Source organism: Mustelus asterias, chromosome 8 (assembly GCF_964213995.1).
Source record: "Mustelus asterias chromosome 8, sMusAst1.hap1.1, whole genome shotgun sequence".
Taxonomy (NCBI): domain Eukaryota; kingdom Metazoa; phylum Chordata; class Chondrichthyes; order Carcharhiniformes; family Triakidae; genus Mustelus; species Mustelus asterias.
Genome location: NC_135808.1, coordinates 9,123,553 through 9,146,253, shown reverse-complemented (window position 1 = coordinate 9,146,253; position 22,701 = coordinate 9,123,553). Strand labels below are relative to the sequence as shown.

The following is a 22,701-nucleotide window of genomic DNA, read 5'->3' as shown; positions in this document are numbered from 1 at the left end:
GTGACCTGATACTGAGAATAGAGTAATGTTAGAGAGAGAGAGAGGATGGTGACCTGATACTGAGCACAGAGTAATGTTAGAGAGAGAGAGAGGGGATGGTGACCTGATACTGAGCACAGAGTAATGTTAGAGAGAGAGAGAGGGAGAGGGGATGGTGACCTGATACTGAGCACAGAGTAATGTTAGAGAGAGAGAGGATAGCGACCTGATACTGAGCACAGAGTAATGTTAGAGAGAGAGAGTGAGGATGGTGACCTGATACTGAGACTGTGCGAGAATAGAGAGCAACAGAGTAAACTCCAGACCGAGAGAGATCGTCACAGTGAGGCTGCGGCAGAGCCTCACAGACTGATCGCTCACTGGGTTAACGCTGCTGCCTCACAGTCTGATAGCTCACTGGCTTAACGCTGCCTCACAGTCTGATAGCTCACTGGGTTAACGCTGCCTCACAGTCTGATAGCTCACTGGGTTAACGCTGCCTCACCGACTGATAGCTCACTGGGTTAACGCTGCCTCACAGACTGATAGCTCACTGGGTTAACGCTGCTGTCTCACAGACTGATAGCTCACTGGGTTAACGCTGCCTCACAGACTGATACCTCACTGGGTTAACGCTGTCTCACAGACTGATAGCTCACTGGGTTAACGCTGTCTCACAGACTGATCGCTCACTGGGTTAACGCTGCCTCACAGACTGATAGCTCACTGGGTTAACGCTGTCTCACAGACTGATAGCTCACTGGGTTAATGCTGCTGCCTCACAGACTGATAGCTCACTGGGTTAAAGCTGTCTCACAGACTGATAGCTCACTGGGTTCACGCTGTCTCACAGACTGATAGCTCACTGGGTTAACGCTGCTGCCTCACAGACTGATAGCTCACTGGGTTAACGCTGTCTCACAGACTGATAGCTCACTGGGTTAACGCTGCTGCCTCACAGACTGATAGCTCACTGGGTTAACGCTGCCTCACAGACTGATAGCTCACTGGGTTAACGCTGCCTCACAGACTGATAGCTCACTGGGTTAACGCTGTCTCACAGACTGATAGCTCACTGGGTTAACGCTGCTGCCTCACAGACTGATAGCTCACTGGGTTAACGCTGCCTCACAGACTGATAGCTCACTGGGTTAACGCTGTCTCACAGACTGATAGCTCACTGGGTTAACGCTGCTGCCTCACAGTCTGATAGCTCACTGGGTTAACGCTGCCTCACAGACTGATAGCTCACTGGGTTAACGCTGCCTCACAGACTGATAGCTCACTGGGTTAACGCTGCCTCACAGTCTGATAGCTCACTGGGTTAACGCTGTCTCACCGACTGATAGCTCACTGGGTTAACGCTGCCTCACAGACTGATAGCTCACTGGGTTAACGCTGCTGTCTCACAGACTGATAGCTCACTGGGTTAACGCTGTCTCACAGTCTGATAGCTCACTGGGTTAACGCTGCCTCACAGTCTGATAGCTCACTGGGTTAACGCTGCCTCACAGACTGATAGCTCACTGGGTTAACGCTGTCTCACCGACTGATAGCTCACTGGGTTAATGCTGCCTCACAGACTGATAGCTCACTGGGTTAACGCTGCCTCACAGACTGATAGCTCACTGGGTTAACGCTGCTGTCTCACAGACTGATAGCTCACTGGGTTAACGCTGCCTCACAGACTGATACCTCACTGGGTTAACGCTGCTGCCTCACAGTCTGGTAGCTCACTGGGTTAACGCTGCTGCCTCACAGACTGATCGCTCACTGGGTTAACGCTGTCTCACAGACTGATAGCTCACTGGGTTAACGCTGCCTCACAGACTGATAGCTCACTGGGTTAACGCTGCTGCCTCACAGACTGATCGCTCACTGGGTTAACGCTGTCTCACAGACTGATAGCTCACTGGGTTAACGCTGCCTCACAGACTGATAGCTCACTGGGTTAACGCTGCTGCCTCACAGACTGATAGCTCACTGGGTTAACGCTGTCTCACAGACTGATAGCTCACTGGGTTAACGCTGCCTCACAGACTGATAGCTCACTGGGTTAACGCTGCCTCACAGACTGATAGCTCACTGGGGTAACGCTGCTGCCTCACAGACTGATAGCTCACTGGGTTAACGCTGCTGCCTCACAGACTGATAGCTCACTGGGTTAACGCTGTCTCACAGACTTATAGCTCACTGGGTTAACGCTGCCTCACAGACTGATAGCTCACTGGGTTAACGCTGTCTCACAGACTGATAGCTCACTGGGTTAACGCTGTCTCACAGACTGATAGCTCACTGGGTTAACGCTGCTGCCTCACAGACTGATAGCTCGCTGGGTTAACGCTGCCTCACAGACTGATAGCTCACTGGGTTAACGCTGCCTCACAGACTGATAGCTCACTGGGTTAACGCTGCCTCACAGACTGATAGCTCACTGGGTTAACGCTGTCTCACCGACTGATAGCTCACTGGGTTAACGCTGCCTCACAGACTGATAGCTCACTGGGTTAACGCTGCCTCACAGACTGATAGCTCACTGGGTTAACGCTACTGTCTCACAGACTGATAGCTCACTGGGTTAACGCTGCCTCACAGACTGATACCTCACTGGGTTAACGCTGCTGCCTCACAGTCTGGTAGCTCACTGGGTTAACGCTGCTGCCTCACAGACTGATCGCTCACTGGGTTAACGCTGTCTCACAGACTGATAGCTCACTGGGTTAACGCTGCCTCACAGACTGATAGCTCACTGGGTTAACGCTGCTGCCTCACAGACTGATCGCTCACTGGGTTAACGCTGTCTCACAGACTGATAGCTCACTGGGTTAACGCTGCCTCACAGACTGATAGCTCACTGGGTTAACGCTGCTGCCTCACAGACTGATAGCTCACTGGGTTAACGCTGTCTCACAGACTGATAGCTCACTGGGTTAACGCTGCCTCACAGACTGATAGCTCACTGGGTTAACGCTGCCTCACAGACTGATAGCTCACTGGGATAACGCTGCTGCCTCACAGACTGATAGCTCACTGGGTTAACGCTGCTGCCTCACAGACTGATAGCTCACTGGGTTAACGCTGTCTCACAGACTTATAGCTCACTGGGTTAACGCTGCCTCACAGACTGATAGCTCACTGGGTTAACGCTGCCTCACAGACTGATAGCTCACTGGGTTAACGCTGCTGCCTCACAGACTGATAGCTCACTGGGTTAACGCTGCTGCCTCACAGACTGATAGCTCACTGGGTTCACGTTGCTGCCTCACAGACTGATAGCTCACTGGGTTCACGTTGCTGCCTCACAGACTGATAGCTCACTGGGTTCACGATGCTGCCTCACAGACTGATAGCTCACTGGGTTAACGCTGCTGCCTCACAGACTGATAGCTCACTGGGTTAACGCTGCCTCACAGACTGATAGCTCACTGGGTTAACGCTGCTGCCTCACAGACTGATAGCTCACTGGGTTAACGCTGCCTCACAGACTGATAGCTCACTGGGTTAACGCTGCTGCCTCACAGACTGATAGCTCACTGGGTTAACGCTGTTTCACAGACTGATAGCTCACTGGGTTAACGCTGCCTCACAGACTGATAGCTCACTGGGTTAACGCTGCCTCACAGACTGATAGCTCACTGGGTTAACGCTGCCTCACAGACTGATAGCTCACTGGGTGAACGCTGTCTCACAGACTGATAGCTCACTGGGTTAACGCTGCCTCACAGACTGATCGCTCACTGGGTTAACGCTGCCTCACAGACTGAGAGCTCACTGGGTTAACGCTGCCTCACAGACTGATAGCTCACTGGGTTAACGCTGTCTCACAGACTGATAGCTCACTGGGTTAACGCTGCCTCACAGACTGATAGCTCACTGGGTTAACGCTGCCTCACCGACTGATAGCTCACTGGGTTAACGCTGCCTCACAGACTGATCGCTCACTGGGTTAACGCTGCCTCACAGACTGATCGCTCACTGGGTTAACGCTGCCTCACAGACTGATCGCTCACTGGGTTAACGCTGCCTCACAGACTGATCGCTCACTGGGTTAACGCTGCCTCACAGACTGATCGCTCACTGGGTTAACGCTGCCTCACAGACTGATAGCTCACTGGGTTAACGCTGCCTCACAGACTGATAGCTCACTGGGTTAACGCTGTCTCACAGACTGATAGCTCACTGAGTTAACGCTGCCTCACAGACTGATAGCTCACTGGGTTAACGCTGCCTCACAGACTGATAGCTCACTGGGTTAACGCTGTCTCACAGACTGATAGCTCACTGGGTTAACGCTGCTGCCTCACAGACTGATAGCTCACTGGGTTAACGCTGCCTCACAGACTGATAGCTCACTGGGTTAACGCTGCCTCACAGACTGATAGCTCACTGGGTTAACGCTGCTGCCTCACAGACTGATAGCTCACTGGGTTAACGCTGCTGCCTCACAGACTGATAGCTCACTGGGTTAACGCTGCCTCACAGACTGAGAGCTCACTGGGTTAACGCTGCCCCACAGACTGATAGCTCACTGGGTTAACACTGCTGCCTCACAGACTGATAGCTCACTGGGTTAACGCTGCTGCCTCACAGACTGATAGCTCACTGGGTTAACGCTGCCTCACAGACTGATAGCTCACTGGGTTAACGCTGTCTCACAGACTGATAGCTCACTGCGTTAACGCTGTCTCACAGACTGATAGCTCACTGGGTTAACGCTGCCTCACAGACTGATCGCTCACTGGGTTAACGCTGCCTCACAGACTGATAGCTCACTGGGTTAACGCTGCTGCCTCACAGACTGATAGCTCACTGGGTTAACGCTGTCTCACAGACTGATAGCTCACTGGGTTAACGCTGCTGCCTCACAGACTGATAGCTCACTGGGTTAACGCTGCCTCACAGACTGATAGCTCACTGGGTTAACGCTGCCTCACAGACTGATAGCTCACTGGGTTAACGCTGTCTCACAGACTGATAGCTCACTGGGTTAACGCTGCTGCCTCACAGACTGATAGCTCACTGGGTTAACGCTGCCTCACAGACTGATAGCTCACTGGGTTAACGCTGTCTCACAGACTGATAGCTCACTGGGTTAACGCTGCTGCCTCACAGTCTGATAGCTCACTGGGTTAACGCTGCCTCACAGACTGATAGCTCACTGGGTTAACGCTGCCTCACAGACTGATAGCTCACTGGGTTAACGCTGCCTCACAGTCTGATAGCTCACTGGGTTAACGCTGTCTCACCGACTGATAGCTCACTGGGTTAACGCTGCCTCACAGACTGATAGCTCACTGGGTTAACGCTGCTGTCTCACAGACTGATAGCTCACTGGGTTAACGCTGTCTCACAGTCTGATAGCTCACTGGGTTAACGCTGCCTCACAGTCTGATAGCTCACTGGGTTAACGCTGCCTCACAGACTGATAGCTCACTGGGTTAACGCTGTCTCACCGACTGATAGCTCACTGGGTTAATGCTGCCTCACAGACTGATAGCTCACTGGGTTAACGCTGCCTCACAGACTGATAGCTCACTGGGTTAACGCTGCTGTCTCACAGACTGATAGCTCACTGGGTTAACGCTGCCTCACAGACTGATACCTCACTGGGTTAACGCTGCTGCCTCACAGTCTGGTAGCTCACTGGGTTAACGCTGCTGCCTCACAGACTGATCGCTCACTGGGTTAACGCTGTCTCACAGACTGATAGCTCACTGGGTTAACGCTGCCTCACAGACTGATAGCTCACTGGGTTAACGCTGCTGCCTCACAGACTGATCGCTCACTGGGTTAACGCTGTCTCACAGACTGATAGCTCACTGGGTTAACGCTGCCTCACAGACTGATAGCTCACTGGGTTAACGCTGCTGCCTCACAGACTGATAGCTCACTGGGTTAACGCTGTCTCACAGACTGATAGCTCACTGGGTTAACGCTGCCTCACAGACTGATAGCTCACTGGGTTAACGCTGCCTCACAGACTGATAGCTCACTGGGGTAACGCTGCTGCCTCACAGACTGATAGCTCACTGGGTTAACGCTGCTGCCTCACAGACTGATAGCTCACTGGGTTAACGCTGTCTCACAGACTTATAGCTCACTGGGTTAACGCTGCCTCACAGACTGATAGCTCACTGGGTTAACGCTGTCTCACAGACTGATAGCTCACTGGGTTAACGCTGTCTCACAGACTGATAGTTCACTGGGTTAACGCTGCTGCCTCACAGACTGATAGCTCGCTGGGTTAACGCTGCCTCACAGACTGATAGCTCACTGGGTTAACGCTGCCTCACAGACTGATAGCTCACTGGGTTAACGCTGCCTCACAGACTGATAGCTCACTGGGTTAACGCTGTCTCACCGACTGATAGCTCACTGGGTTAACGCTGCCTCACAGACTGATAGCTCACTGGGTTAACGCTGCCTCACAGACTGATAGCTCACTGGGTTAACGCTGCTGTCTCACAGACTGATAGCTCACTGGGTTAACGCTGCCTCACAGACTGATACCTCACTGGGTTAACGCTGCTGCCTCACAGTCTGGTAGCTCACTGGGTTAACGCTGCTGCCTCACAGACTGATCGCTCACTGGGTTAACGCTGTCTCACAGACTGATAGCTCACTGGGTTAACGCTGCCTCACAGACTGATAGCTCACTGGGTTAACGCAGCTGCCTCACAGACTGATCGCTCACTGGGTTAACGCTGTCTCACAGACTGATAGCTCACTGGGTTAACGCTGCCTCACAGACTGATAGCTCACTGGGTTAACGCTGCTGCCTCACAGACTGATAGCTCACTGGGTTAACGCTGTCTCACAGACTGATAGCTCACTGGGTTAACGCTGCCTCACAGACTGATAGCTCACTGGGTTAACGCTGCCTCACAGACTGATAGCTCACTGGGATAACGCTGCTGCCTCACAGACTGATAGCTCACTGGGTTAACGCTGCTGCCTCACAGACTGATAGCTCACTGGGTTAACGCTGTCTCACAGACTTATAGCTCACTGGGTTAACGCTGCCTCACAGACTGATAGCTCACTGGGTTAACGCTGCCTCACAGACTGATAGCTCACTGGGTTAACGCTGCTGCCTCACAGACTGATAGCTCACTGGGTTAACGCTGCTGCCTCACAGACTGATAGCTCACTGGGTTCACGTTGCTGCCTCACAGACTGATAGCTCACTGGGTTCACGTTGCTGCCTCACAGACTGATAGCTCACTGGGTTCACGATGCTGCCTCACAGACTGATAGCTCACTGGGTTAACGCTGCTGCCTCACAGACTGATAGCTCACTGGGTTAACGCTGCCTCACAGACTGATAGCTCACTGGGTTAACGCTGCTGCCTCACAGACTGATAGCTCACTGGGTTAACGCTGCCTCACAGACTGATAGCTCACTGGGTTAACGCTGCTGCCTCACAGACTGATAGCTCACTGGGTTAACGCTGTTTCACAGACTGATAGCTCACTGGGTTAACGCTGCCTCACAGACTGATAGCTCACTGGGTTAACGCTGCCTCACAGACTGATAGCTCACTGGGTTAACGCTGCCTCACAGACTGATAGCTCACTGGGTGAACGCTGTCTCACAGACTGATAGCTCACTGGGTTAACGCTGCCTCACAGACTGATCGCTCACTGGGTTAACGCTGCCTCACAGACTGAGAGCTCACTGGGTTAACGCTGCCTCACAGACTGATAGCTCACTGGGTTAACGCTGTCTCACAGACTGATAGCTCACTGGGTTAACGCTGCCTCACAGACTGATAGCTCACTGGGTTAACGCTGCCTCACCGACTGATAGCTCACTGGGTTAACGCTGCCTCACAGACTGATCGCTCACTGGGTTAACGCTGCCTCACAGACTGATCGCTCACTGGGTTAACGCTGCCTCACAGACTGATCGCTCACTGGGTTAACGCTGCCTCACAGACTGATCGCTCACTGGGTTAACGCTGCCTCACAGACTGATCGCTCACTGGGTTAACGCTGCCTCACAGACTGATAGCTCACTGGGTTAACGCTGCCTCACAGACTGATAGCTCACTGGGTTAACGCTGTCTCACAGACTGATAGCTCACTGAGTTAACGCTGCCTCACAGACTGATAGCTCACTGGGTTAACGCTGCCTCACAGACTGATAGCTCACTGGGTTAACGCTGTCTCACAGACTGATAGCTCACTGGGTTAACGCTGCTGCCTCACAGACTGATAGCTCACTGGGTTAACGCTGCCTCACAGACTGATAGCTCACTGGGTTAACGCTGCCTCACAGACTGATAGCTCACTGGGTTAACGCTGCTGCCTCACAGACTGATAGCTCACTGGGTTAACGCTGCTGCCTCACAGACTGATAGCTCACTGGGTTAACGCTGCCTCACAGACTGAGAGCTCACTGGGTTAACGCTGCCCCACAGACTGATAGCTCACTGGGTTAACACTGCTGCCTCACAGACTGATAGCTCACTGGGTTAACGCTGCTGCCTCACAGACTGATAGCTCACTGGGTTAACGCTGCCTCACAGACTGATAGCTCACTGGGTTAACGCTGTCTCACAGACTGATAGCTCACTGCGTTAACGCTGTCTCACAGACTGATAGCTCACTGGGTTAACGCTGCCTCACAGACTGATCGCTCACTGGGTTAACGCTGCCTCACAGACTGATAGCTCACTGGGTTAACGCTGCTGCCTCACAGACTGATAGCTCACTGGGTTAACGCTGCCTCACAGACTGAGAGCTCACTGGGTTAACGCTGCCCCACAGACTGATAGCTCACTGGGTTAACACTGCTGCCTCACAGACTGATAGCTCACTGGGTTAACGCTGCTGCCTCACAGACTGATAGCTCACTGGGTTAACGCTGCCTCACAGACTGATAGCTCACTGGGTTAACGCTGTCTCACAGACTGATAGCTCACTGCGTTAACGCTGTCTCACAGACTGATAGCTCACTGGGTTAACGCTGCCTCACAGACTGATAGCTCACTGGGTTAACGCTGCTGCCTCACAGACTGATAGCTCACTGGGTTAACGCTGCCTCACAGACTGATATCTCACTGGGTTAAAGCTGCTGTCTCACAGACTGATATCTCACTGGGTTAACGCTGCCTCACAGACTGATATCTCACTGGGTTAACGCTGCTGCCTCACAGACTGATTGCTCACTGGGTTAACGCTGCCTCACAGACTGATAGCTCACTGGGTTAACGCTGCTGCCTCACAGACTGATTGCTCACTGGGTTAACGCTGCTGCCTCACAGACTGATTGCTCACTGGGTTAACGCTGCCTCACAGACTGATATCTCACTGGGTTAACGCTGCTGCCTCACAGACTGATAGCTCACTGGGTTAACGCTGCTGCCTCACAGACTGATTGCTCACTGGGTTAACGCTGCCTCACAGACTGATAGCTCACTGGGTTAACGCTGCTGCCTCACAGACTGATAGCTCACTGGGTTAATGCTGCCTCACAGACTGATCGCTCACTGGGTTAATGCTGTCTCACAGACTGATAGCTCACTGGGTTAACGCTGCTGCCTCACAGACTGATAGCTCACTGGGTTAACGCTGCCTCACAGACTGATAGCTCACTGGGTTAACGCTGCCTCACAGACTGATAGCTCACTGGGTTAACGCTGCTGCCTCACAGACTGATAGCTCACTGGGTTAACGCTGCTGCCTCACAGACTGATCGCTCACTGGGTTAACGCTGTCTCACAGACTGATCGCTCACTGGGTTAACGCTGTCTCACAGACTGATAGCTCACTGGGTTAACGCTGCCTCACAGACTGATCGCTCACTGGGTTAACGCTGCCTCACAGACTGATAGCTCACTGGGTTAACGCTGTCTCACAGACTGATAGCTCACTGGGTTAACGCTGCTGCCTCACAGACTGATAGCTCACTGGGTTAACGCTGCCTCACAGACTGATCGCTCACTGGGTTAACGCTGCCTCACAGACTGATAGCTCACTGGGTTAACGCTGCTGCCTCACAGACTGATAGCTCACTGGGTTAACGCTGCCTCACAGACTGATAGCTCACTGGGTTAACGCTGCCTCACAGACTGATAGCTCACTGGGTTAACGCTGTCTCACAGTCTGATAGCTCACTGGGTTAACGCTGCTGCCTCACAGACTGATTGCTCACTGGGTTAACGCTGTCTCACAGTCTGATAGCTCACTGGGTTAACGCTGCCTCACAGACTGATAGCTCACTGGGTTAACGCTGCCTCACAGACTGATAGCTCACTGGGTTAACGCTGCCTCACAGACTGATAGCTCACTGGGTTAACGCTGTCTCACAGACTGATAGCTCACTGGGGTAACGCTGCCTCACAGACTGATAGCTCACTGGGTTAACGCTGCCTCACAGACTGATAGCTCACTGGGTTAACGCTGCCTCACAGACTGATAGCTCACTGGGTTAACGCTGCCTCACAGACTGATAGCTCACTGGGTTAACGCTGCCTCACAGACTGATAGCTCACTGGGTTAACGCTGCCTCACAGACTGATAGCTCACTGGGTTAACGCTGCTGCCTCACAGACTGATAGCTCACTGGGTTAACGCTGCTGCCTCACAGACTGATAGCTCACTGGGTTAACGCTGCTGCCTCACAGACTGATAGCTCACTGGGTTAACGCTGCCTCACAGACTGATAGCTCACTGGGTTAACGCTGCTGCCTCACAGACTGATAGCTCACTGGGTTAACGCTGTCTCACAGACTGATAGCTCACTGGGTTAACGCTGCCTCACAGACTGATAGCTCACTGGGTTAACGCTGCCTCACAGACTGATAGCTCACTGGGTTAACGCTGCCTCACAGACTGATAGCTCACTGGGTTAACGCTGCTGCCTCACAGACTGATAGCTCACTGGGTTAACGCTGCTGCCTCACAGACTGATAGCTCACTGGGTTAACGCTGCTGCCTCACAGACTGATAGCTCACTGGGTTAACGCTGCCTCACAGACTGATAGCTCACTGGGTTAACGCTGTCTCACAGACTGATAGCTCACTGGGTTAACGCTGCCTCACAGACTGATAGCTCACTGGGTTAACGCTGTCTCACAGACTGATAGCTCACTGGGTTAACGCAGTCTCACAGATTGATAGCTCACTGGGTTAACGCTGCTTCACAGACTGATCGCTCACTGGGTTAACGCTGCCTCACAGACTGATAGCTCACTGGGTTAACGCTGCTGCCTCACAGACTGATAGCTCACTGGGTTAACGCTGCTGCCTCACAGACTGATAGCTCACTGGGTTAACGCTGCCTCACAGACTGATAGCTCACTGGGTTAACGCTGCTGCCTCACAGACTGATAGCTCACTGGGTTAACACTGCTGCCTCACAGACTGATAGCTCACTGGGTTAACGCTGCTGCCTCACAGACTGATAGCTCACTGGGTTAACGCTGTCTCACAGACTGATAGCTCACTGGGTTAACGCTGCCTCACAGACTGATAGCTCACTGGGCTAACGCTGTCTCACAGACTGATAGCTCACTGGGTTAATGCTGTCTCACAGACTGATAGCTCACTGGGTTAACGCTGCTGCCTCACAGTCTGATAGCTCACTGTGTTAACGCTGCTGTCTCACAGACTGATAGCTCACTGGGTTAACACTGCCTCACAGACTGATAGCTCACTGGGTTAACGCTGCCTCACAGACTGATAGCTCACTGGGTTAACGCTGCCTCACAGACTGATCGCTCACTGGGTTCATGCTCTTGCCTCCCAGCGCCAGCCACCCGGTTACAAACCCCCACCTTACGTCAGAGGCCGATAGACTCTGGACCCTTGATAAGGAGGTTGCAGGATAGTGGGATTGAGTTCACAACCTGATCAGCCGAGTGAATGGCTCGAGGGTCAGAATGCCCTGTACTCCCAATCCAGAGCTGGGAGTGTAACTCTCCCAGTGGGTGAGGGAGGGATAGAGAGAACTGTCAGAGGTGGAGGTACAAAGATAGAAATGAGACAGAGAAATAACGGAGGTGGTTATGTTTCCCACCTCCCTTTAATTCCCTTCTCAGCCGAGAATCAGAGCCTCAAGCCAGGACTGGAACCTGGCTCCCTGGCACTGAGAGAGTGAAAGGAGATATCGGGAGCTGTGACAAAGGGTTATCGGGACTCGAAACGTCAGCTCGTTTCTCTCCTTACAGATGCTGCCAGACCTGCTGAGATTTTCCAGCAATTTCTCTTTTGGTCTCACAATTAACCTCTCCACTGCCCCATGTCAGTCTCTCTCTCTCCTCCCCACCCCCCTTTGCTGGCATTTCCAAGGGCCCAGGTAGCCCACTGGCATTTTACCCATGACCAGAAGATGTTGGGGCCGAAGCAGGCCTTTCGGCCCATCATGTCTGCTCCACCATTCAGTGAGATAGTGACTGATCTGATGTGATAATCCTCAGCTCCACTTTCCCACCCCCTATCCCCATAACCCTTGACTGCCTTACTGTCTCTCAGCCTAGAACAATATGACCCAGCCTCCACAGCTCACTGCAATAAAGAATTCCACACATTCATTACCCCCCGAGAGAAGAAATTCCTCCTCATCCCTGCCTGAAATGACCCCGTACTTTGAGATTATACCCTCTGGTCTTAGACTCTCCCACAAGTGGAAACAACCTCTCAGCATCCACCCTGTCAAGGTCCCTGAGAATCCTATATGTCTCAATAAGGTCGCCTCTCATTCTTATAAACTCCAATGAGTACAGGCGCAACCTACTCAACCTCTCCTCATGAGAAAATCCCTCCGTACACATGATCAACCGAGTGAACCTTCTCTGGACTGTCTCCAATGCCAGTATATCTTTCCTCAGATAAGGGGATCAAAACTCCTTATGGAACCATCTTCGCTGTGAGGCATGGGGATTTAATTTTTTTGATTATTCGTTCATGGGATATGGGAGTCACTGGCTAGGCCAGCATTTATTCCCCATCCCCTTCCCTAATTGCCGTTGTGATGGGGGTTGGTGAGCTGCAGCCTGTGTGGTGTTAGGGAGGGAGATCCAGGATTTTGACCCAGTGACAGTAAAGGAACGGTCGATATACTTCCAGGTCAGAATGGTGAGTGACTTGGAGGGGAGCTTCCGGGTGGTGGTGTTTCCTTGTATTTGTTGCCCTTGTTCTTCTAGGTGGTAGAGGTCGTGGGTTTAGAAGGATTGGTGAGCTATTTGACCTTGTGGAGGTCGGGGGAGAGCCATAGCCAATATGGTCTAGGAATAAGGATGTTTTATTGCAATTGTATAGGACATTGTGAGGCCACACCTGGAGTATTGTGTGCAGTTTTGGTCTCCTTATCTGAGGAAGGATGTCCTTGCTATAGAGGGAGTACAGCGAAGGTTTACCAGGCTGATTCCTGGGATGGCAGGTCTGTCATATGAGGAGAGACTAAGTCGGTTAGGATTATGTTCACTGGAGTTTAGAAGAGTGAGAAGGAATCTTGTAGAGATTTATAAAATTCCACCTGCGTTAGACAGTATAGATTCAGAAAGAGTGTTCCCGATTGTGGGGGAGTCCAGAAGTAGGGGGTCATAGTTTGAGGATAAGGGGTAAACCTTTTAGGACTGAGGTGAAGAAAAATTTCTTCACCCAGAGGGTGGTGAATGAATGGAATTCACTCCCACAGAAAGTAGTTGAGGCCAAAATGTTGTGTGATTTCAAGAAGAAATTAGATATGGCTCTTGGGGCTAAAGGGATCAAGGGATATGGGGGAAGGGGGGATATTGAATTTGGTGATCAGCCACGATGATAATGAATGGCAGAACAGGCTCGAAGGGCTGAATGGCCAATCCTGCTTCTAGTTTCTATATTTGACCTTGACCAGCTCACAAACAGCTCCGCGATTGTTACCAGGTAACCTGTTTGAACAACAAGGAGGCTGATGGCCTAGTGGTATTATCACTGGACTATTAATCCAGAAACTTAGCTAATGTTCTGGGGACCTGGGTTCAAATCCAACCACGGCAGATGGTGGAATTTGAATTCAATAAAAAATATCTGGAATTAAGAATCTACTGTTGACCATGAAACCATTGTCGATTGTTGGAAAAAACCCTTCTCGTTCATTGATGTCCTTTAGGGAAGGAAATCTGCCGTCTTTACCCGGTCTGGCCTACATGTGACTCCAGAGCCACAGCAATGTGGTTCGACTCTCAACTACCCTTGGACAACTAGGGATGGGCAATAAATGCTGGCCAGCCAGCAAAGCCGATGTCCAACGAATGAATAACAGAACTATTGCCCAGAGCTCCCATGTCAGGTATATATAATGCCCGGGGATATTTTGACAGTGAGTTAACTCAGTCCCAGCTAGTGACTCAGTATCTGACGGAATGGTGCAGTGCACCCACTAAACCTTCGGGGAGCCCATAGGTTCAGGCTTACACGTTCAGAGGTCAAGCAGGAGAAACCACTGCTGATACAGCCTATCAGTAAGGATGGAAAGTCGCTGTGTTACTGTTACAAGTCGGGTTGGATATTTCATGGTGTTCTATGAAGCTCGCCTGACCTGTAACGTTTCAGGTTGAATGTGGCTGGGATGAGCCTGAGAGATTTCACTCCAGCTCTGATTCAACCGACCCATGAGGAACTTCTATCAAAAGCAAAGTTTAATGAAGATTATTGTTGCCATGTATAGTAAGACACTTAGCAAGAACTTTTAACAATTACAAACAGGAAACACAACCACCACGATAATGTATAACTCTTCGGGAAATATCTCTAATGTGTTCCAAACAAAGCCAACATCCAATACACAAAACCCTCCAAATAAACACAATACAGCATAGGTTAATGGCCACTTGTTACAGGAATCCAGCCCCCTGGGTTGATGCTGAAAATACCTTGTGGAGAAACTCGGAGGAGGTTGTAGTCGAATCTGTTTCCCAAAACACAGCTTCTTAAAGAGAAGGAGAGGGAAAGAAAGAAACTGCTTCTTAGCTTGCTGCTAAACGGCTCCCTAAAACACACTGCCCACAAACGAAACTGAAAGTCCAAAGGAAAAAACCCCTGTCCCCTGACTGCCGCAGCGAAGCTCCATCACCCAATGACAGCGCTGAAGCTGTAAGCTGCATGGTTTTCTAAACAAAACCTTTCTTAAAGGAACACTCACATGACATTACTGAATGCTAATTACCTCTCCCGAGTCTCGTGTAGACATCTCAGCTGAGCTTCGAGGCTTCAGCTAAATCTTCATCATCTTCCTCACCCTGGCGCCCTGCTCTCTATTTCAGCTGATTGCAGAGTTAGCTGAAAGAAACACGTCACTACAGCCCCCACCCCCCTTCACTGCTGGCCTCAGGGAGCAGAGCTAATTAAATGTGGAGACAAAACATTCATTCGAAGAACAGAGGAAATTACAGCACAGGAACAGGCCCTTCGGCCCTCCAAGCCCGTGCTGATCATGATGCCCTGACTAAAGTAAAAAAAGAATCTTCTGCCCTTACTCGGTCGATACCCCTCTACTCCCTCCCTATTCATGGACCCATCCAGATACCTTTTAAATGTTGCTAATGTGCCTGCTTCCACCTCCTCTGGCAGCGCATTCTGGGCATCCACCGCTCTCTGTGTGAAAAACCTCCCCCGTGCATCTCCCTTCAACTTTCCCCCCCTCACCTTGACTCTGTGCCCCCTTGTAATTGACACCTCTACCCTGGGGAAAAGCCTCTGACTATTCACACAAAGGACAGCCCCAGATATACATGTGCATCTTTACTCTGTGACCCTGAGTCAGTGACTGAATCTGCTCACCCGCAGTGTCATAGAATCCTGACAGTGTAGAAGGAGGCCACTTGGCCCATTGAGCATGTATCGACTCTCTGACAGGATATCTCCCCCCACCCTATCCCCATAACCCTGTGCTAACCCATCTAAATGATACGTCTTTGGACACTAATTTACCATGGTCAATTCACCTAACCTGCACATCTTTGAACTGTGGGAGGAAACGGGAGCATCCGGAGGAAACCCATGCAGACACGGGGAGAATGTGCATACTCCACACAGGCAATGACCCAAGGCCAGAATTGAACCCAGGTCCCAGCAGTGCTAATCGCTGTGCCACTCCAGCCATCGTGCCACCCCAATGTGATGTGGGGGGTCTCGATCCCAGTCGGGTGCCTTCACACCGTACCCCTCTCCTCTCCACATCCAGTTGCCTCTTCAACCCACTTGAAAAGTGTCGGTTTGGCTGTGTTGGTGGCACTCACTCCTGAAACAAGGAAGTGGTGGCTTTGCGCAAAGGCCAACGTTTCAGTACAGTTCCGCGGGAGTGCTGCACGACTGGACATTCAACATTTCGAATGGACGCTGAACCAGGGTCCCAGCTGCCGGTTCGGGGTTGAATGTAAAAGCGTTACCTTTAACAAAAAAAAGGCCAACATTCTCTTGATATCCTGGTCAACATACTATCATTGGTTTTCATCCCATTGTGACCCCTGAGACCTGCCCTGGGACTAGCAAAATAACCTATCAAGTAATCCGCTCCCTATCCAAGCTTGCAAATGAAAACAAAATTCAAGAGGGACGTGCATTTAAATGGTGCCTTTCATGACCTCAGCATTTACCAAAGCGCTTTACAGCCAACGCAGTACTTCTCCAGAGTTTAGTTACTGTTGTAATTTATAGGATTGATCAGTGGAATGTCCAACAAACAGAAAACTCACAGATAATCTTGATTGAGTGCTTACTGTTGACCAGGCAATGGGGGGAACCTGCCTAATCTGCAAAATGGGTGATGTGGGACCTTTAACATCCATGCCCCAGCTTCTTCCCTGCTACTGTCAGACTTTTGAGTGGGCTTACCTTGCATTAAGTTAATCTTTCTCTACACCCTAGCTATGACTGTAACACTACATTCTGCACTCTCTCCTTTCCTTCTCTATGAACGGTATGCTTTGTACAGCGCGCAAGAAACAGTATTTTTCACTGTATGCTAACACGTGACAATAATAAATCAAATCAAATCAAGGGGCAATTTAGCAATTCACCGAACCTACTCATCTTTGGAGTGTGGGAGGAAACCGGATTACCATCCCATCTGTGGGGTGGCACAGTGGTTAGCACTGCCTCACAGCGGCAGGTTCGATTCCTGGCTTGGGTCACTGTCTGTGTGGAGTTTGCACATTCTCCCCGTGTCTGCATGGGTTTCTTCCGGGTGCTCCGGTTTCCTCCCACAGTTGTACGGGTTAGGTGGATTGGCCATGATAAATCCTCCCTCAGTGTCAGGGGGACTAGCTAGGGTAAATGCATGGAGTTATGGGGATAGGATTTGGATGGGATTGTGATCAGTGCGGACTTGATGGGCCGAATGGCCTCCTTCTGCACTGTAGGGATTCTATGATTCATCCGAGAAGGCCCTTGGAGTGACGTTTCAGCTAAAAGACGGCGCCTCTGGCAGTGCAGCACCCTCTCCCGCTGCACTGCATTCAGCCCAACTTGTCACGCTCAAAACTCTGGAGTGGGACTTGGGCGCACAATCTGATTCGCGGGTCCGAATGCAAACCTGTGTGAGCCACAGCCTACACTGGAGAGGGAATTAGGGGTCGGAGAAGGCGGGGGGGGGGGGGGGGGGGGGGTACAGTAATTGTGTTTCTCTTTCTGCACATTTGCCTGAAATTATTTCTCCCTCTCCCCCCTGCCCCTGCCCATCAACACAGCTGAATGTCCTTGGACTGCCTGTTGAGGGCGCTCTCGCTCTGGATTAAGGCCAAGCTGTTTTTTCCAGACCAGGCCTGTAGTTGTGTTTTAGCTTTGAACGCAAAACATTTTCTAAACAGCTGGTGCAGACTCGGAAGGCCGAGTGGCCTCCCCCTGAGCTTACTATCCCATAACCTAATTCTGTATCTGCACAGGGGAATGCGTGACTTCAGGCAGGCGTTGGGCAGCCTAAGACTAGGCCCCTTCAAAGCCACGATCGTTGTAAGTTAATTATTCCTTTTGTTCTCTCTCATGAGCCTTATCTGATCTCTCTCTCTCTCTCTCTCTGTCTCAACCTCGGGAGAGCACGATGCCACAGTGGTTAGTGCTGCTGCCTCACAGTGCCTGGAACCCGAGTTCGATTCCTGGCTTGGGTCACTATCTGTGCAGAGTCTGCACGTTCTCCCCGTGTCTGCGTGAGTTTCCTCCTGGTGCTCTGGGTTCCTCCCACAGTCCAAAAGACACGCTGGTTAGGTGAATTGGTCATGCTAAATTCTCCCTCTGTGTACCTGAACAGACGCCGGAGTGTGGCGACTCGGGGATTTTCACAGTAACTTCATTGCAGTGTTAATGTAAGCCTACTTGTGGCACTAATAAACTTAAAATTAATAAACTTAAACAACATTAAACCAAGCTTTCCATTTCCACGTTCCACAGTCCCTGAGTGACTGTTTCCTCTGTACGAGGGAAGCTGAGGATTGAACTGAAAGTGGTAGGTACGAAAGATCCCTCCACTTATGTGTGGGAGGGGGGGGGGGGGGGGGGTGGAGACCAAAACTGGGGAACCATTGAGTGTAAGGTTGTTATCAATAAATCCTAAAGTTGATTTATCAGCGTCAGAAGTAGGCTAACATTAACACTGCAATGAAGTTACTGTGAAAATCCCCTGTCTCCACACTGGTCGGGTACACTGAGGGAGAATTTAGCATGGCCGATGTACCTACCAGCATGTCTTTCGGCCAGTGGGAGGAAACCGGAGCACCCGGAGGAAACCCACGCAGACACGGGGAGAACATGCAAACTCCACACAGACAGTGACCCAAGCCGGGAATCGAACCCGGTCTCTGGCGCTGTGAGGTAGCGGTGCTAACCACTGTGCTACTGTGCCGGCCTATGATCCTGAGGTTCTTCCAGAATCCCTTTGGCTGAAGGGAGTTGCTGTAATGGCTGTCCTGACTTGAGTTATCAATCTCTGTGAACATCAGCTGCTTACTAGTGTACCGCTTAATGGCACAGGATATCAAAATAATTGAAGCCCTCCACTCTGAAGGTCGTGTGTGTGTGATGCCCTAACTCTCTTCCACCCTCCTCTTGCCCCTACTGAGTGAGGCAGGGACACTGGCGAGGCAGCTGCCTTGCCCTAATGAGAGAGTGCTTAATGAACCTCCCTCACCTATACGAACGCAACGCTGTTCTTCATTGAGCGTTTCTTCCCCATTCCCCAGCACTTCATTTGTTTTTATTCATTCATGGGACATGGCTGGCCAGCATTTATTGCCCATCTGTAGTCACCCTTGAACTGAGTGGCTTGTCTGGCCATTTCAGAGGGCAATTGAGAGTCAACCACATTGCAGTGACTCTGGAGTCACATGTAGGTCAGACCAGGTAAGGACTGGCAGATTTCCTTCCCTGAAGGACATTAGTGGCACAGTGGTCAGCACTGCTGCCTCACAGCGCCAGGGACCCGGGTTCGACTCCAGGCTTGGGTCACTGTCTATGCAGAGTCTGCACATTCTCCCCGTGTCTGCGTGGGTTTCCTCCGGGTGCTCCGGTTTCCTCCCACAATCCGAAAGGCGTGCTGGTTAGGTGCATTGGCCGTGCTAAATTCTCCCTCAGTGTACCCGAACAGGCACCGGAGTGTGGCAATTAGGGGATTTTCACAATAACTTCATTGCAGTGTTAATGTAGGCCTATTTGTGACAATAAATACACTTTAGTGAACCAGATGGGTTTTTCCAACAATGGTTTCATGGTCATCAGTAGATGCTTAATTCCAGATTTGTTAAAAATTGAATTCAAATTCCACCACCTGCCGTGGCGGGATTCGAACCCGGGTCCCCAGAACATTCACTGAGTTTCTGGATTAACAGTGCAGCAATAGATCACAACTAGTCCCACTCCCAATACCAATAGACCACTAGGCCATCACCTCCCCTGAATTCCCAAATGTCCATTTCTGTGAGTGAATGTGATATGCCCTCTCCAGGCGTTCCACCCTGGATTCCCCCATTGAAGAAAAGCATTTGGTCCATGTGGAGATGGCCTGCGAATCTCTACAATTATCATTCTCTGGATCCCCATGACTTCCAATATCTGACAGCAGGGATGATGTGGAAAAAGCATGTAGATGCCTGTAACTAGCTGAACCTCACAGATAACACTGTGGGAAGATGCTCCGCTGATCTCCCTTATCCTCTTATCTCCTGCAGACTCTGCTATTCACACTGTTGATGTTCTCCAGCCTGAGGAGTGTGGGAGTGAGACTGTTCTCCATGGCGACAGAAACCTACGTGCCCGGTACCCACTCAGCGGCCTTCATCACCTGCCCCAACATGACGGTTGCTAAAGACATTGCACGGTGAGATAGGAGCCAGTTCCTCTGCATCTTTCCAGTTCTCCTGTTTTAAGTTGATGGATGCTGGCATGTAGCTGTTTTTTAAAATTTGTTTATGGGATGTGGGTGTCGCTGGCTGGGCCAGTATTGCCCATCCCTGAGAGCAGTTGAGTTGGGAGCTGGCTCTCATACCCCTGATGACAGAGCAACATCCCCACAATAGGATTGGTTCTCAGGTTACCAAAACATCAAATTTAAATCTGTTAGGCTGCTGTTATCCAAACGCCTATTTATTGCTCGTCCCTCAGAGTCAACCACATTGCTGTGTGTCTGGAGTCACGTGTCAGCCAGACCAGGTAAGGACGGCAGATTTCCTTTCTTAAAGGACATTAGTGAACCAGATGGGTTTTTCCGACAATCGACAATGGTTATCGTTTGACTTTTAATTCCAGATTTTTATTGAATTCAAATTTCACCATCTGCTGTGGCGGGATTTGAACCCGGGTCCCCAGAGCATTACCCTGCGTCTCTGGATTAAGCACTTTCTTCCCCCCAGCCTATGTAACTGCCCAAAGATCATCATAAAATCATGCTGCACAGGACGAGGCCATTCGGCCCCTCACACACGTGCCAGCTTTATGCTAGAACGATCGCAACTAGTCCCACTCCCAATACCAATAGACCTTAATTTTTTCCCCTATTCCGTTTTGAAGGTTACCACTGAATCTGTCTCCACGAACCTGTCAGGCAGTATGTTTCGATCACCAAATCCCACTGCGTATGCTTTCTTCTCACAGAATCCTGAGAAGAAGGCCATTTGGCCCATCGAGTCTGTACCAACAACAATACCACCCAGGCCCTAACCCCACAACCCCACACATTTACCCCGCTAATCCCTCTAACCTACACATCCCGGGACACGAAGGGACAATTTAGCATGGCCAATCCACCTAACCCGCACACCTTTGGAGTGTGGGAGGAAACCGGAGCACCCGGAGGAAACCCATGTAGACATGGGGAGAATGTGCAAACTCCACACAGACAGTGACCCAAGCCGGGTCCCTGGCACTGTGAGGCAGCGGTGCTAGGCACTGTGCCACCAGGCCACCCAATATTCATAATGTCAGCTCTAGGTGGCCTTACACTTGTTCTCTTGTTTCATTTTGGGGGTCACTGGCTCGACCAGCATTTATTGCCCGGTGAGCCACTGCCTTGACCTGTGCCAGGCGGTTAAGGAAGGAATTCCAGGATTTTCACCCAGCGATATATATTTCCAAGTCAGGATGGTGTGTGGGGCTCGGAGGGGAACTTGCAGATGGCGATGTGTTTGCTGCCTTTGTCCTTCTCGGTGGTAGAGGTTGTGGGTTTGGAAAGTAGTCATGTAGATAGATTGGAGACTTGGGCACAGAAATGGCAGATGGAGTTTAATCTGGACAAATGCAAGGTGATGCAGTTTGGAAGATCAAATTTAGGTGTGAATTATACTGTAAATGGCAGAACCCTTAGGAACATTAACATGTAGAGGGATCTGAGCGTACAGGTCCACAGTTCCCTAAAAGTGGCAACACAGGTGGCCAAAGCGATTAAGAAGGCATATGGCATGCTTGCCCTGGGTGGCACAGCGGTTAGCACTGCTGCTTCTCAGCGCCAGGAACCTGGGTTTGATTCGAGCCTCGGGTCACTGTCTGTGCGGAGTCCGTACGTTCTCCCCGTGTCTGCGTGGGTTTCCTCCGGGTGCTCCAGTTTCCTCCCACAGTCCAAAGATGTGCAGGTTAGGTTGATTGGCCATGCTAAATTGACCCTAGTGTCAGGGGATTAGCAGGGTAAATATGTGGGGTTATGGGAATAGGACTGGGTGGGATTGTAGTCGGTGCAGACTCGATGGGCTGAATGGCGGCCTCCTGTATTGTAGGAATTTTATGATCAGCTGGGCATTGACTACAAGAGTGGGAAATCATGTTGCAGCTATATAAAACCTTGGTTAGACCGTATTTGGAGTATTGTGTACGGTTCTGGTCACCACACTACCAGAAGGATGTGGAAGCTTTGGAGAGATTGCAAAGAAGGTTCACCAGGATGTGGCCTGGTCTTGAGGGTGTTGGCAATGAGGAGAGGTTGAATAAACTAGGATTGTTTTCACTGGAAAGATGGAGGCTGAGGGGAGACCTTACGAGAGGCATAGACAGGCTGGATGGCCAAAGGCTTTTTCCCAGGGTGGAAGTGTCAGTTACAAGGGGGAACAGGTTCAGGGGGAGAGGGGGAAAGTTTAAGGGAGATGTGCGGGGGAGGTTTTTCACCCAGAGAGTGGTGAGTGCCTGGAACACGCTAACAGAGGAGATGGTGGAAGCAGGCACATTAACAAGAGGCATCTGGATGGGTACATGAATAGGGAGGGAATAGAGGGATACAGACCAAGTAAGGGCAGAAGGTTTTTTGTTAGTTTAGTTCGGGCA

General features: G+C 50.9%; 1 protein-coding gene across 2 annotated transcripts in view; it reads left to right on the top strand.

Annotated features, from left to right (window-relative positions):
* LOC144496838 (protein CutA homolog) overlaps positions 1–22,701 on the top strand; it is a 49,796-nt gene that overhangs the window by 14,481 nt on the left and 12,614 nt on the right. The window contains exons 2-3 of one of the 2 annotated variants that reach the window (XM_078217401.1): positions 17,850–17,916; positions 20,124–20,272. In XM_078217401.1, coding sequence (XP_078073527.1) covers positions 17,854–17,916; positions 20,124–20,272 — 212 coding nt within the window. In that variant the 5' untranslated portion in view covers positions 17,850–17,853. The remainder of the gene's footprint in view (positions 1–17,849; positions 17,917–20,123; positions 20,273–22,701) is intronic. The other variant, XM_078217402.1, reaches the window with a different exon arrangement.